This window comes from Theropithecus gelada, chromosome 3 (genome assembly GCF_003255815.1).
Source record: "Theropithecus gelada isolate Dixy chromosome 3, Tgel_1.0, whole genome shotgun sequence".
Lineage (NCBI taxonomy): Eukaryota > Metazoa > Chordata > Mammalia > Primates > Cercopithecidae > Theropithecus > Theropithecus gelada.
Window position 1 is genome coordinate 47,254,112 of NC_037670.1, and position 12,798 is coordinate 47,266,909.

The 12,798-nt window shown below is 34.6% G+C and overlaps 1 protein-coding gene across 5 annotated transcripts in view; it reads right to left on the reverse strand.

Moving 5' to 3' along the window:
* Positions 1-12,798, reverse strand: part of USP25 (ubiquitin specific peptidase 25) — a 143,918-nt gene that overhangs the window by 65,814 nt on the left and 65,306 nt on the right. For all 5 annotated transcript variants that reach the window (XM_025380109.1, XM_025380107.1, XM_025380106.1 and 2 more), the window contains 2 exons: positions 9,790-9,876; positions 2,583-2,720 (listed from right to left, as the gene is read on the reverse strand). Coding sequence is in view for 4 of the 5 variants with exons in the window: in XM_025380107.1 (XP_025235892.1) it covers positions 2,583-2,720; positions 9,790-9,876 (225 nt within the window). In the remaining variant the exon portion in view is untranslated. The remainder of the gene's footprint in view (positions 1-2,582; positions 2,721-9,789; positions 9,877-12,798) is intronic.

Genomic DNA, 12,798 nt, shown 5'->3' on the forward strand with positions numbered 1-12,798 from the left:
CCTAGAGCCACTGGAGGAAGTGGGGCCCTGCCAACACCTTTATTCTAGACCTCTGCCCTCTAGAACTGGTGGAGAATAATCTTTTGTTTTTAACCACTCCGTCCGTTGCAATTTGTTACGACTATCCTCAGGAACTACTGTAACATCTTAAAACAACTTTTCATACTTTTGTATAACTTTAATTCACTTAAAGGTTATATCTAACAAAAAATAAGAAGGTTTCCTAGCTATCACAATATTTTTCAGAAGTTAATCCCTATCTTCCTTAGAAATCAATCTAAAATTGACAATTATAAAATAAAAATTCTACCTGCATCCATCAAGAGAAAAAAAAAAAATGAAGTCTTCACTGATTTTTAGTTTTAAGCTGAAACAATTAAAGGTATGATTAAAACTGACAGTATCAATTGGGGCCAGGTGTGGTGGTTCACGTCTATAATCCTACCACTTTGGGAGGCCAAAGAGGGAGGACAGCTTGAGCCCAGGAGTTCAAGACCAGGCCTGGCAACATAGGGAGATCCTGTCTCTATAAAAATAAAATACAATTATTTGCCAGGCGCGGTGGCATGTGCCTGTGGTCTCAGCTACTTAGGAGACTGAGGCATGGGGAAGGCTTGAGCCCAGGAGGCTGATGCTGCAGTGAGCCATTTGTCATACCACTTTATGACACTGTAAGCCATTTGTCATACCTGTATGACACTGTAAGCCATTTGTCATACCACTGTATAGCACTGTATGACACTGTATACCAGCCTGGGTGACAAAACAAAACCATGTCTCCAAAAACACAAAAATGGAAAAGAAAAAGAAAAAACTAACAGTATCACATATCAAAGTGTATCCCAAAAGACTCTTGTGCACTTCAAGAGATGGTATATTTGAAATATTTAGGAAGAAGATACAATGAAAATATAAATTCACTTTTAAAAAAATCATGATGCTTACATTTACAGATTCACTAAATTACTAGCGTAGCCTTCAAATTCAAGTGTTTAGGGAACAGAAGAGAATCAAACTTATCAACCTTAATTGATATACATCCACCTTAAAAGTCCTCTAAAGAAAAAGAATCACTAATTTCAAAAGTTAGTCTACAGTGCTAGTCTGAAGCAAAAGCATTTATATTGTGGCCTTAACAGCCATTTGTATCCATTTCAACTGTAACTGAAAAGCCCACCTATGTACATATATGGCTCCAAATGAAGTCTATGCTGCCTCATCTTTAAAAGTGAAAAGATACCCCAAAATCAGCATGAATCTCTAGGAAAGAAAGAAGAAAGAAAGAAAGAGACAGAGAGAGAAAAAGAAAGAGAGAAAGAAAGAGAGACAGAAGGAAGGAAAGAAGGAAAGAAGGAAAGGAAGGAAGGAAGGAAGGAAGGAAGGAAGGAAGGAAGGAAGGAAGGAAGGAAGGAAGGAAGGAAGGAAGGACAGACAGACAAGGAAAAAGCCATCCAGAAAGAAAGGTAAGTCAGAGAACAGAAGTAATTTTTTAAAAAATTTAATTGTATATTCAGAGTCACTGGAAAAGATAGTATGCATACTAAAAAAGAAAAAAAAAAAAAGTAAAACGCATTTAGAACCAGAAGGAATGCCAAATGCCCTAAAATGGTGGTTTGGGATCAACTGTAAAATTATTTTTCTTTCTTTTGATTTGTGTTAGTGTTATCATGACAGAGCAAGTAAGAAACAAAGCTGAGTCGATACTAAGCCTAAAAGGCACAGGAGCACTGTTAGAATGTTTTAAAAAATGAAACAACATATAAAAGAAACTCTGAGTGAGTGCCCTTTTTGTTCATTCACATTTGCCATAAAAGGTAAATTTAAAACAGAAAGAAAAAGCACAAGGAAAATGGTGACAGAGTCTCCGACCCTCCTCTTCCAAACGCCCTCTCCATACATCCAAAAAACAGAGACACATCCAAGTATGTATTTGAAAAACAATACTGAAAGCTTAGTGGCTTTTTGAAGCTTCTGCCATTACATGCTTGCTGCCATCTTTTTGAACACTTACTATTATTTGCCACTGTATTTGTTCCTCTGTTTTCCTTCTTTAATTTCTCTGATTTTTCCAATTATATGTGAAAATACTGGCTTGTTTATAGATATTTTGTAAGAAAATTACCAATATGCTTTTAAGGTAATGGATAAAAATCTACAATACACTATATAAACAATAAAAGACAAAAGCAACAATAACAAAGATAATGTATTTCAAAAACCATTTCTGGGTAATTACAGAAAAGTACTCCCTGCCAGCAAACACAGGAATATCAAAAGCATGTGTACTATAATGATCCTCTGTTATCACACATTTGTGAAGATGTTTAATTATGTATTTGTAAATAATCTTAATTTTATCCATCATTCTCATTTCAATCATAATATAAATTAAAACTTTATTTTAACACCTTCAAGATCACTTTTCTTTAAAAGTAAGTCTCCCAAATGTTTTAAATGGTTATTTTTAATAAAGCAGTATCACGTATCTTAAAAAGTCTCATATTCTTGGGAAAGCTGCTTAATATTATTCGGATTAAATAAAATACAAATGGTTAATAAACAAGTAAGTGCAACAAAACTACCTGCTGTGAGTCATTTGATTTGAAAGCATCCTTAAGAATTTCAACTGCTCTTGATGGATCAACATACTTCCTTTTGGTACCAACAAGAAGTGCAAATAGATACCTCAGCTCACGCATAAAAGGCAAATTCCGATGTTCCTATTGAAGGAAAAAAAAACCTTAATTGAAGATTAAGAAAATTTTTACTAGTAAATAGATATTCATTTTAACAGTAACCAAAAATTAAACTAGCCAATATAGATTTGGGATGAATTAGCACTCTTTCATAATTGAAGAAAGTAGAGTGTTGGTGCCATCTAAGAGACTCAAAGAAGTCCAGCACAAAAAAGGCAGAAGACCTAGGACAGGCTCACAATTTCAGATGAATGCCACATATTCACAGCAAATCATGTCATTACTCAGCCCAGAATATCTTCCTCATTCAAGACTGCTTATTATAATACTTCCCATTCAGCAAGGCCCAGCTGCTGCTGCTGAGAGTAATAACAACAGGCAACGTCCAATGAGTGCTCACTGCATGCCAGGCACTGTTCTAAGTGCTTTATCTCAATAAACTCATTTAAGCAAAAATCTCTACTCCTCCATGAAGTCTTTCCAGACTCCTCCAAGTCAACGATACCTTCAAATTCCACATCTACTGAAATGAATGCCTTTCACTGAGCAATGAACCACTGACTGTCACTGTGGTGTGACAATCTTAATTATCAGACTAATATTAGAACCTCATCCAATTGTTAACATTAGAAATTTAATAATTATTTATTTATTTAATAAAAAGTACTTATAAATTACTTTATACTCATTTATTTTATATCTATTTTAAGTTACCCAACATTATATTTAATATAATTCAATCACAATACTTAAATTATATTAATTTAATAATTAGACCAGATCCTAATAGGAGACTAATATATCACCCTCCTAATAGTCCTTTGAAATCTTACTTTTGTTTCTCAATAAGACTATAAGATTCTCAAAGACAAGAATTTCTCTTCCACAAGTTTTTACTACACAAAGCAAGCATTCAATTCTTAATGGTTCATTAAAGCAAAATCTCCAGAAAAAATTAAAACAACTCACATTACCAATCACTAACAATTTAATTTAAAACAAGAAGGAAACTTTAAAAAATAACGTAATTCGCCGGGCGCGGTGGCTCAAGCCTGTAATCCCAGCACTTTGGGAGGCCGAGACGGGCGGATCACGAGGTCAGGAGATCGAGACCATCCTGGCTAACACGGTGAAACCCTGTCTCTACTAAAAATACAAAAAACTAGCCGGGCGAGGTGACGGGCGCCTGTAGTCCCAGCTACTCGGGAGGCTGAGGCAGGAGAATGGCGGGAACCCGGGAGGCGGAGCTTGCAGTGAGCTGAGACCCGGCCACTGCACTCCAGCCTGGGTGACAGAGCCAGACTCTGTCTCAAAAAAAAAAAAAAAAAAAAAAAAAAAAAAAAAAAAAAAAAAAAAAAACGTAATTCACAAAACTTAGTGAAATGTTTCATGGCAACAAACCAGGCAAGCCATTCTTATAATATTTAGTTCTTGTAATAACAATTCTAATGGATAAAATTTAGATATTAAATATGAAAATTTTCTTCCAAATTTACATAGTTGGCATTCTTAACACTGTAAAATTCTAGGGGTCTGGGATGGGGGTGTATCTTTACATAGTTGCTGCCCAGAATAATATAATTGACATAGAAAGAACTGCTTCTAGAATATATTCTAAAAAAGAGTCCTAAGAAATAGGTAAGAGGGAATAAAACTGGTTCCAAATATACCCTACAGAAATAGGTTTTAAAAGTATAAAAACTATGAGCTTTAATCCATAACGTTACTTCCATGAGTACCCTTAATTTCCTGAGATCAGTTTCTTTATCACTGCACCTAAGTCAATGCAGTTTTTTGAGACATTCCCAGTAACAAAGTTGGAAGCAATAATTTTTTGGAAATTAGGGGAATTCTGCTGAGAAGCATATTTGAAAACTAAATTGCTTCCTAGTTTCTACAAGATTTTACCATAAATGAGATTTTAGCTTTGGTCAAATCATTTTTCTTCATCTACAGAGATGATAATATGGTTTTTCTTCTTTAGTCTGTTGAGATGGTGAATTACAGTGATTTATTTTTGAAAGCTAAACCAATTTTGTATTCCTGGGTAAGCCCCACTTCTCTATGAGGTATTATCCTTTATATATAATTGCAGGATTTAATTTCTCAAAAATGTGCTACAATTCTTTGCTTCCAAATTCATGAGAAATAATGGTGTGTGGTTTTCTTTTCTTGAAATGTATTTTCCTACTCTTCATTTCAGGGTAATGCTTAGCTCACAAAACAAGTTGGGAAGTTTTACTTCTTAAGTATCTGTACAAAGGTATAGGGAATTGTTATCATTTGTTCTTTAAATGCTTAATATAATTTACAAGTAAATATAATATATATATATATTATATATATATATTAATATAATTTACAAGTAAAACATTCAGCTGTTGAATTTTTTGGTGGATGGGTTCCAGTTCCATTAATATAATGTAGGGCTACCACAGGTTATCTATTTCTTCATCAGTGAGCTTTGATAGCTTGTGACTTTCAAGTCACTTGTCTGTTGTTTACAATATTCCACTATTCTCTTTTTACTGTCTATAGAATATGTAGTGACGTTTCCCTTTTTCACGCCTTATATTTGTAATAGATGTCTTCCCTCTACTTTCTTGCTTAGTTTACCTAGAAGTTCATCAATTGCACCAATCTTCTCAAGAAGCAGCTTTTGGTTCCATAACTTTCTGTATTGTTTTTCTGATATTTGGTTCATGGATTTCTGCTATTATCTTTATTATTTCCTTACTTCTGCTTTGAGATTAATGGGCCCTTTATTCTCTAATGTCTTGATATGCAAGCTGCTATCATTAATTGAAAACCATTCTTCTTTTCTAATAAGATGTCTGGTAAGATGTCTCTTGTTGCAGGAAGTCAGGGACCCCAAACGAAGGGACCAGCTGAAGCCGCGGCAGAAGAACACAAATTGTGAAGATTTCATGGACATTAGTTCCCCAAATTAATACTTTTATAATTTCTTACGCCTGTCTTTACTGCAGTCTCTGAACATAAACTGTGAAGATTTCATGGACACTTATCACTTCCCCAATCAATGCCCTTGTGATTTCCTATGCTGTCTTTACTTTAACCTCTTAATCCCGTCATCTGCGTAAGCTGACGATGATGTATGCCTCAGGACCCTGTGATGATTGTGTTAACTGCACAAATCGTTTGTAGAGCATGTGTGCTCGAACAATATGAAACCTGGGCACCTTGAAAAAAGAACAGGGTAACAGCAATCTTCAGGGAACAAGGGAGATAAGACTTTGGAGTCTGACTGCCGGTGAGCCAGACAGAACAGAGCCATATTTCTCTTCTGTCAAAGGCAAATAGGAGAAATATCGCTGAATTCTTTTTCTCAGCAAGGAACATCCCTGAGAAAGAGAATGCGCCCCATGAGGGTAGGCCTATGAATGGCCCCCATCAGGGTGGCGTCTTTTACAGTCGAAGCTGAAGGGATGAAATAAGCCCCGGCCTCCTATAATGCTCCTAGCCTTATTAGGACAAGGAAATTCCTGCCTAATAAATTTTGGTCAGACAGGTTGTCTGCTCTCAAACCCCGTCTCCTGATAAGATGTTATCAATGACAATGTGTGCCCGAAACTTCATTAGCAATTTTAATTTTGCCCCATCCTGCGGTCCTATGATCTTGCCCTGCTTCCACTTGCTTTGTGATATTCTATTACCCTGTGAAGAATGTGATCTCTGTGACCCACACCCTATTCATGCACTCCCTCCCCTTCTGAAAATCGCTAATAAAAACTTGCTGGTTTTACGGCTTGAGGAGCATCACGGAACTTGCCAACACGTGATGTCTCCCCCAGACACCCAGTTTTAAAACTTTTCTCTTTTGTACTCTTTCCCTTTATTTCTCAGGCCAGTTAAGACGCTTAGGGAAATAGAAAAGAACCCACATTAAATATCGGGGGTGGGGTTTCCCCCGATAGTCTCTAATAAGATATCTTCAACTAATCACTGTTTTAGCTTCATCCCTCAAATTTTGATATGTCATGTTTTAATTTTCATTCAGCTCAGAATATTGTGAAATTACTCATTTGATTTGTTCTTTGTCCCTTGGGATATTCAGAGAGAGGTGAACTACTTCATTTCCAACTATCTGGGAATTTTCTGTATATCCTTCTGTTGTTGATTTCTACCTTGATTTCTACCATTTTCGTCAGAAAAGGTATTCTGTATGATCTGAATTCTTTAAAATGTACTGAGACTTATAAATCCAGTTCCTGTCACTTCTTCATGACTAATGGCAGAAATCTCAGTATGCTTTTTTATTTGTAAAATTCAAAATTCCTTCAAGTATTTGGTCCAGGAATACAGTATGGTACTCAACTAAACCCATTTCCTTCTGACGACATTCGCTTTAAGTAGTGGAAAGTGAGAAATTTATTTATTTTGAAATATTTGTCCTAAATCAAGGCTTTAAATAATATAACCTTCCAATTAATAAGGCTTTAGCTATTTATATGATGATTTCCACTAAATACTATACATGTGCATCTTTGTTTTCTCAACATTTAATATGTTTTGCCATCAGTTTGAAACATTTTAAGCCAAATGTATATCTGTGTGAGGGGAGGCGGGATGATTACATCAAGGATCTATTATTGTATTTCCAGAGACCTCACAATTCTCCTAGACACTGAAATTACAAACAGTTCAAATAAATATGAGTGTCTAAAATTAGTTTCAATTTCTACAAGCAATTGCCAAGTCTACTTAAAATACAAACTAATTTCAAATACTGTATTTCTTTCAAATCTCACCCAATATGTATGTAATATTTGTGGCAAATTCTGCCAGTAAAAAATATCCTGTTTAAAAGTGTATACAAATGGCATTTCTGTGATGTGATCAAAGTAATCCCAAATGTATTCTGCAATTTAACACAAAGTGTTCAAATTGAATGTAGCTGTAGACACGTCACCAGTTGGAGGTAAATTCATTATTAAATAAGTGACAAGTTACACTGATACCTTTTTTAAAAACTGCTGTCACCATCTCAAATGAATATAGGACCATTCAGTGGCTGATAACTACCTATAAATCCCACATTTGCTTCAAAGATGTCAAGGTATAGTGTGAACTGCTGTCACTCTACTAAATTAAAGGAGAGTCACTTTTGTGGAATAATCTTATACAAAATTGCATATTCTACGTAATTGTCTCAGAATGGAAGTGAGAAATTATTTTATTTCCTTAAGCTAAAGGGACACCTGGAGAGGCTAACCCATTGCAAGAAACAAACTTGTCTAGAAAGGTGCTGAAGATTGGAATTACACATTTCTCTAGTATTCACAACTCCTTCTGATATATAAGCATAAATATAACAACTGTTTTTAAAATAAGAATACAAACTAACATGGCCTTATTCAACTCTGTGAAGAACAAAAGAAAATAAAGCTCTGTAAAACATTAAAATCCAGGACCATAAATGGTCGAGACACATATACATACATAAATACGTAACTAGAAATGATAATTCTAAACAGTTTCACACAAATTATACATAGACTTTGAGATATGAGAAGAGAGAAGAACTGTGATGTTAACAAATTGCAATAATAGAGGCAATAGTTCAAAAAGTTCCATGTAAAAACCATAACGATTGAAAGGGTTTTCCTTAATTTTTCTGGAGACACACGAGTTTGTCGAGCGATCCTGACTCCCTTTTGAAAATGGGTTGTTTATCAGCCTGACACTCTATAGCACAGAGATTATAACCTGAAAAGCTGGTTATAAATCAAGTTCTCATCCCACTAGCATGCATTATAAATGTTTTACGTGTTTACAGAAAAAGTGGTTTTAAAAATTAAACACTAAAAGAAAACATAATTTAATAATTCATCACTCCTACTAACAATAGGTCACAAAAAGTTCAGCAGTACACTGAAACCTAAAACTAACTCCCCTGTCTTGGCAACAAGTCCACTTTAGGACTACAGATTGTTTGTGACAAGATCAACCACTAAAGTCCTACACACAACTATATCATCTCCGTAAGTAATTTTTTCCATTAGGTATAAATTCTGTGTACAAACTGGTTCTTTTTAAAATAAGTCTTATTTTATTTATTTTTTTTTTGAGACGGAGTCTCACTTTGTCGCCCAGGCTGGAGTGCAGTGGCGCGATCTCAGCTCACTGCAAGCTCCGTCTCCCGGGCTCATGCTATTCTCCTGCCTCAGCCTCCCAAGTAGCTGGGACTACAGGCACCCGTCACCAGGCCTGGCTAATTTTTTGTACTTTTAGTAGAGATGGGGTTTCACCGTGTTAGCAGCCAGGATGATCTCGATCTCCTGACCTCGTGATCCGCTCGCCTCGGCCTCCCAAACTGCTGGGATTACAGGCGTGAGCCACCGCGCCTGGCCCTAAATAAGTCTTATTTTTAAAAAACTTTATTTTATTGTTTAACTGACAATAGCTGACACCTAGTTCTTACTATGTACCAACCACTTTTAAGCCCCTTACATGTTTTACCTCATTTAATGCTCACAGCAACTCTATGAAATAATTACTATTATTATTTATGCTTTACAGATAGGAAATGGAACAGAGAGAAATCAAGTAACTAGCTCTAGGTCCATAGCTAGAACCCAGGCAATCTGGCCCTGGTGTGTGTGCTCTTTGTTCACTTTATACTACCTATCTACGATAGTCACTTCCAAAATGAAAGATACACATTTGTACTGCAAAGACATGAATGCAAAACTCATTTTTTAAAGGGCTCCACAAGACAATCAACTGAAAAGAAATTTCTATTTCCACAAAATTTTTCAGGAGACAATTGAGGAAAGACCTTAAATTGTAAACTATAGCCTATAAAGTTTACTGAAACGTGACAGTCCCCTCAAAAAAATTACTAAAGTGACACCAAAAATTGGCATATTACTGTGACAGGTAAAGAAAAAAAGTCATATTTATAATATATTAACAAAGGACAAGAAGTTGCTGTGGTAACTGAGATTAATGAATTGACACTCAAATTGACAGTTTCCGATTTGATGAGCCAAGTAAATGCCCAAATATCAATCACATATAAGAGAACATATAGACTATATATACTGTTAAAAAAAAATCTTTTACATTTTACCTTTTGGTTTCGGGGTAAATCTTGAGCATTTGATGGAGGCTTGTAATTCAGAACTAATCTTCTAAATTCCAAAAGATTAAATAATGACTGAAAAAGAATAACAATTGAAGATAACCTGAGAGAAAATTCCATTAGCACAATGTAAAAATAACTAGTTTAGAGATTTATTTTTGACAACTGTGTACTACTTATACTCAGAATCATTGCAACTGGCACAAGGAGGCCACATTTCTGAGAAAAAGTCAAATTTCTTATATTTGACATACTATTCTTGATACTTGATGGTGCACAAGATTATATTTGGACAACTTTTTGAAAATACTACTCGTTATTAATAGCTCTCTTTATACGCACTTAAGCAGTTTCCTCAAAAGAAAGAGTATGCAAATGTCAAGTCCAAAATTTTTTAGATGTGCTATGTTTACCATGAATTATCTAGATGTATTATTAATTCTAGAAAAATGTAGTACAAATAAATTTATTCACCAGATCCTAGGTGATAGAGACACAAAGAAATTACATATTATCTCAATGCTCAAGGAAATACACAATTTAGAAAGGAGACAGATGTATAATAGAAATGTCGTGACTTCAAGATGCAGTGATAATAATTACACAAGAATATAATGGAGCATATGATGGATGCTCATAGAAAGGCTTCCTGGAGTATCTTTTTTAAACTGTAGTTTGCAACCATTTACTGTCATTATGCTGAACATTTGTTTAAAATGTGATAAAATACAATGGAAAAAATCACAATGTATCATACTCAGTAAATTCATCAGAGTATTTTCTTGCAAAACTTTCATTGTAGATATTTTACAAACTTGTGTATGTGTAAAATGTTTTATAATATACAGTATATTATTTTCTTGGGTCACAGTTTATAAAGTTTGAAAATTACTATACAGGAAGTGATAATGTATTAAATCTTAGAAAACGTGAGTCAGTCAACTCGACAGAAGATAAAGGTGGCACCACAAATCAATGAGAAAATAAGCTTTTGATCAACAGTTGGGTACTGAGAAAACTACATATAAAGAAATAGAGCCAGATTACATAGATCAATTAACAGCCTAAATATGAAAGGTAAAACCATAAAGCTGGTAACAGAAATTGTAAAAAAAATATTTTATCTTGTGATCTAGAAAGATAAAACAATATAAGCACATAAAATAAATCATTTATTCATTCATTTAACAAATATTTATGGAACATCTACTATATGACAGACACTAAGAAGGTAGTCTCTGCCATTGTAGGGATTACAGTCTTGTGACTGCTGATTAAAACAATAACAGTAGAAGTAACAAACCAGAAAGGATATGCATACATTAACAGTTGGCCAAGATCAGAACCTTGGGGAGAAAGCACCATTTAAAAGTCACAAGAAAAAAAAAATGTTGAGAAAGAGAAAGGTATACTAAGGGAAATCACAGAAGAAAAAGGAGTGGAGAAAACAAAGGCTTTCAAACATACTTGTGGATCTGAATAAATTGTGGAGCTTTAAAAAATAACAATGTCAGGAGACTCTCAATAAAGATACAAAGTTCCACAAAAGATTCTGCTGTACATCAAAAAATAGCTGGCACATTTCAAGGAGGACAAGATTAGCAATATCATGAAAAGTTGCCACATTCTTCCAATAAATTAAGGACAGGGAAATAACTTTTGGATTTGGCAACTGGAAAGTCATGTTTTCAGTTGAGTGGTAGAGGAAGAACAGAGGCATTAAATAATTGGAAAACGGGGTATAGAGTAGCACCCTCTTATCCAAAAGGGATACATTCCAAAACCTCTGAATACCTGAAACCGTAGATATTACTGAAACCCATATATACTATGATTTTTTTCCTTGCATACCTATGATAGTTTAATTTATAAATTGGGCACAGTATGAGATTAACAACAACAATAATAAATAGATCAACTGTAAAAAACATACTGCAACAACAGTTATATGAATGTGGTCTCCCTCCCTCCTCTCTCTCAGTACTGTAATATTTTCAGCCACAATTAACAGCAGGTAACTGAAACAGCAGAAAGTGAAACCAAAGATAAGGGGAGTACTTTAAGTAGGGGAGACAAACCACAGACTATTCTTTTGAGGAATTTAAACAGGAAAGAGAATGCTGGCAGGTTAGAAGAATCTCAATCCCACTTCTATTCTCTGAGCTCCCACTGTAGATAGAGTATTTTCCTTGTTCCTGGACACTTACAACTTCCTTTGGTGTGGGTGGTGAAGAATTATTTCAGCTTCTGTTGACTGAAATGTTTTTCTTCATTTTAAAAGACTTCTGCTAGGTATAAAATTCAAGATGGCCAGTTATTTATTTCCAGCACTTTAAAGACATTATTTCTGCTGATGTGTGACTTGATGTTTAAAGGTATCCAAGTCAACTATTAGTCTTGTTTTTGCTCCTTTATATGTGTATCTTTCTCCTCCTTGCAACTTTTAGAATTTCTGTCTATAGTTATTTTTTTGTTTTATGATGATGTACTCTGGTGCAGTATTCTTTATGTTTATACTATTTCATTCATATTGCTTCCTGAATCTATGACTTGATCTCTCTCAAGTTTGGAATATTGTGAATCATCTCTTCAAATATGCTTTTGCCCTATTTCCTTTTACTCTCCTTCTGGAACTACAAATACACTGTTAGTACTACTCACCATATCCAAAGTAACTCTTTGATGCTCCCATCTTTATGTCATAGCTTTAGTCTGAAAAATACTCTCCAGATTAATTTACCAGTTGGCTAATTATCCCTTCAGTTGTGTCTAGTAACGCTGCTAAATTTATTCACTCACTTCTTAGTTTCATTTATATTTTTCCATTCTGAAATTTCCATTTTGTTCTTTATAGTTTTTAGTTTTCTTCAGACTCTCAACCTTGCTTTTAATTCCTTGAACATATTAATTATTATTATGGCAGACACATATTCCGATTTTCCTGTGCTGTTTTCTATTGTCCATTTTTTTTGTATTAGTTTTCACACACATCTTATT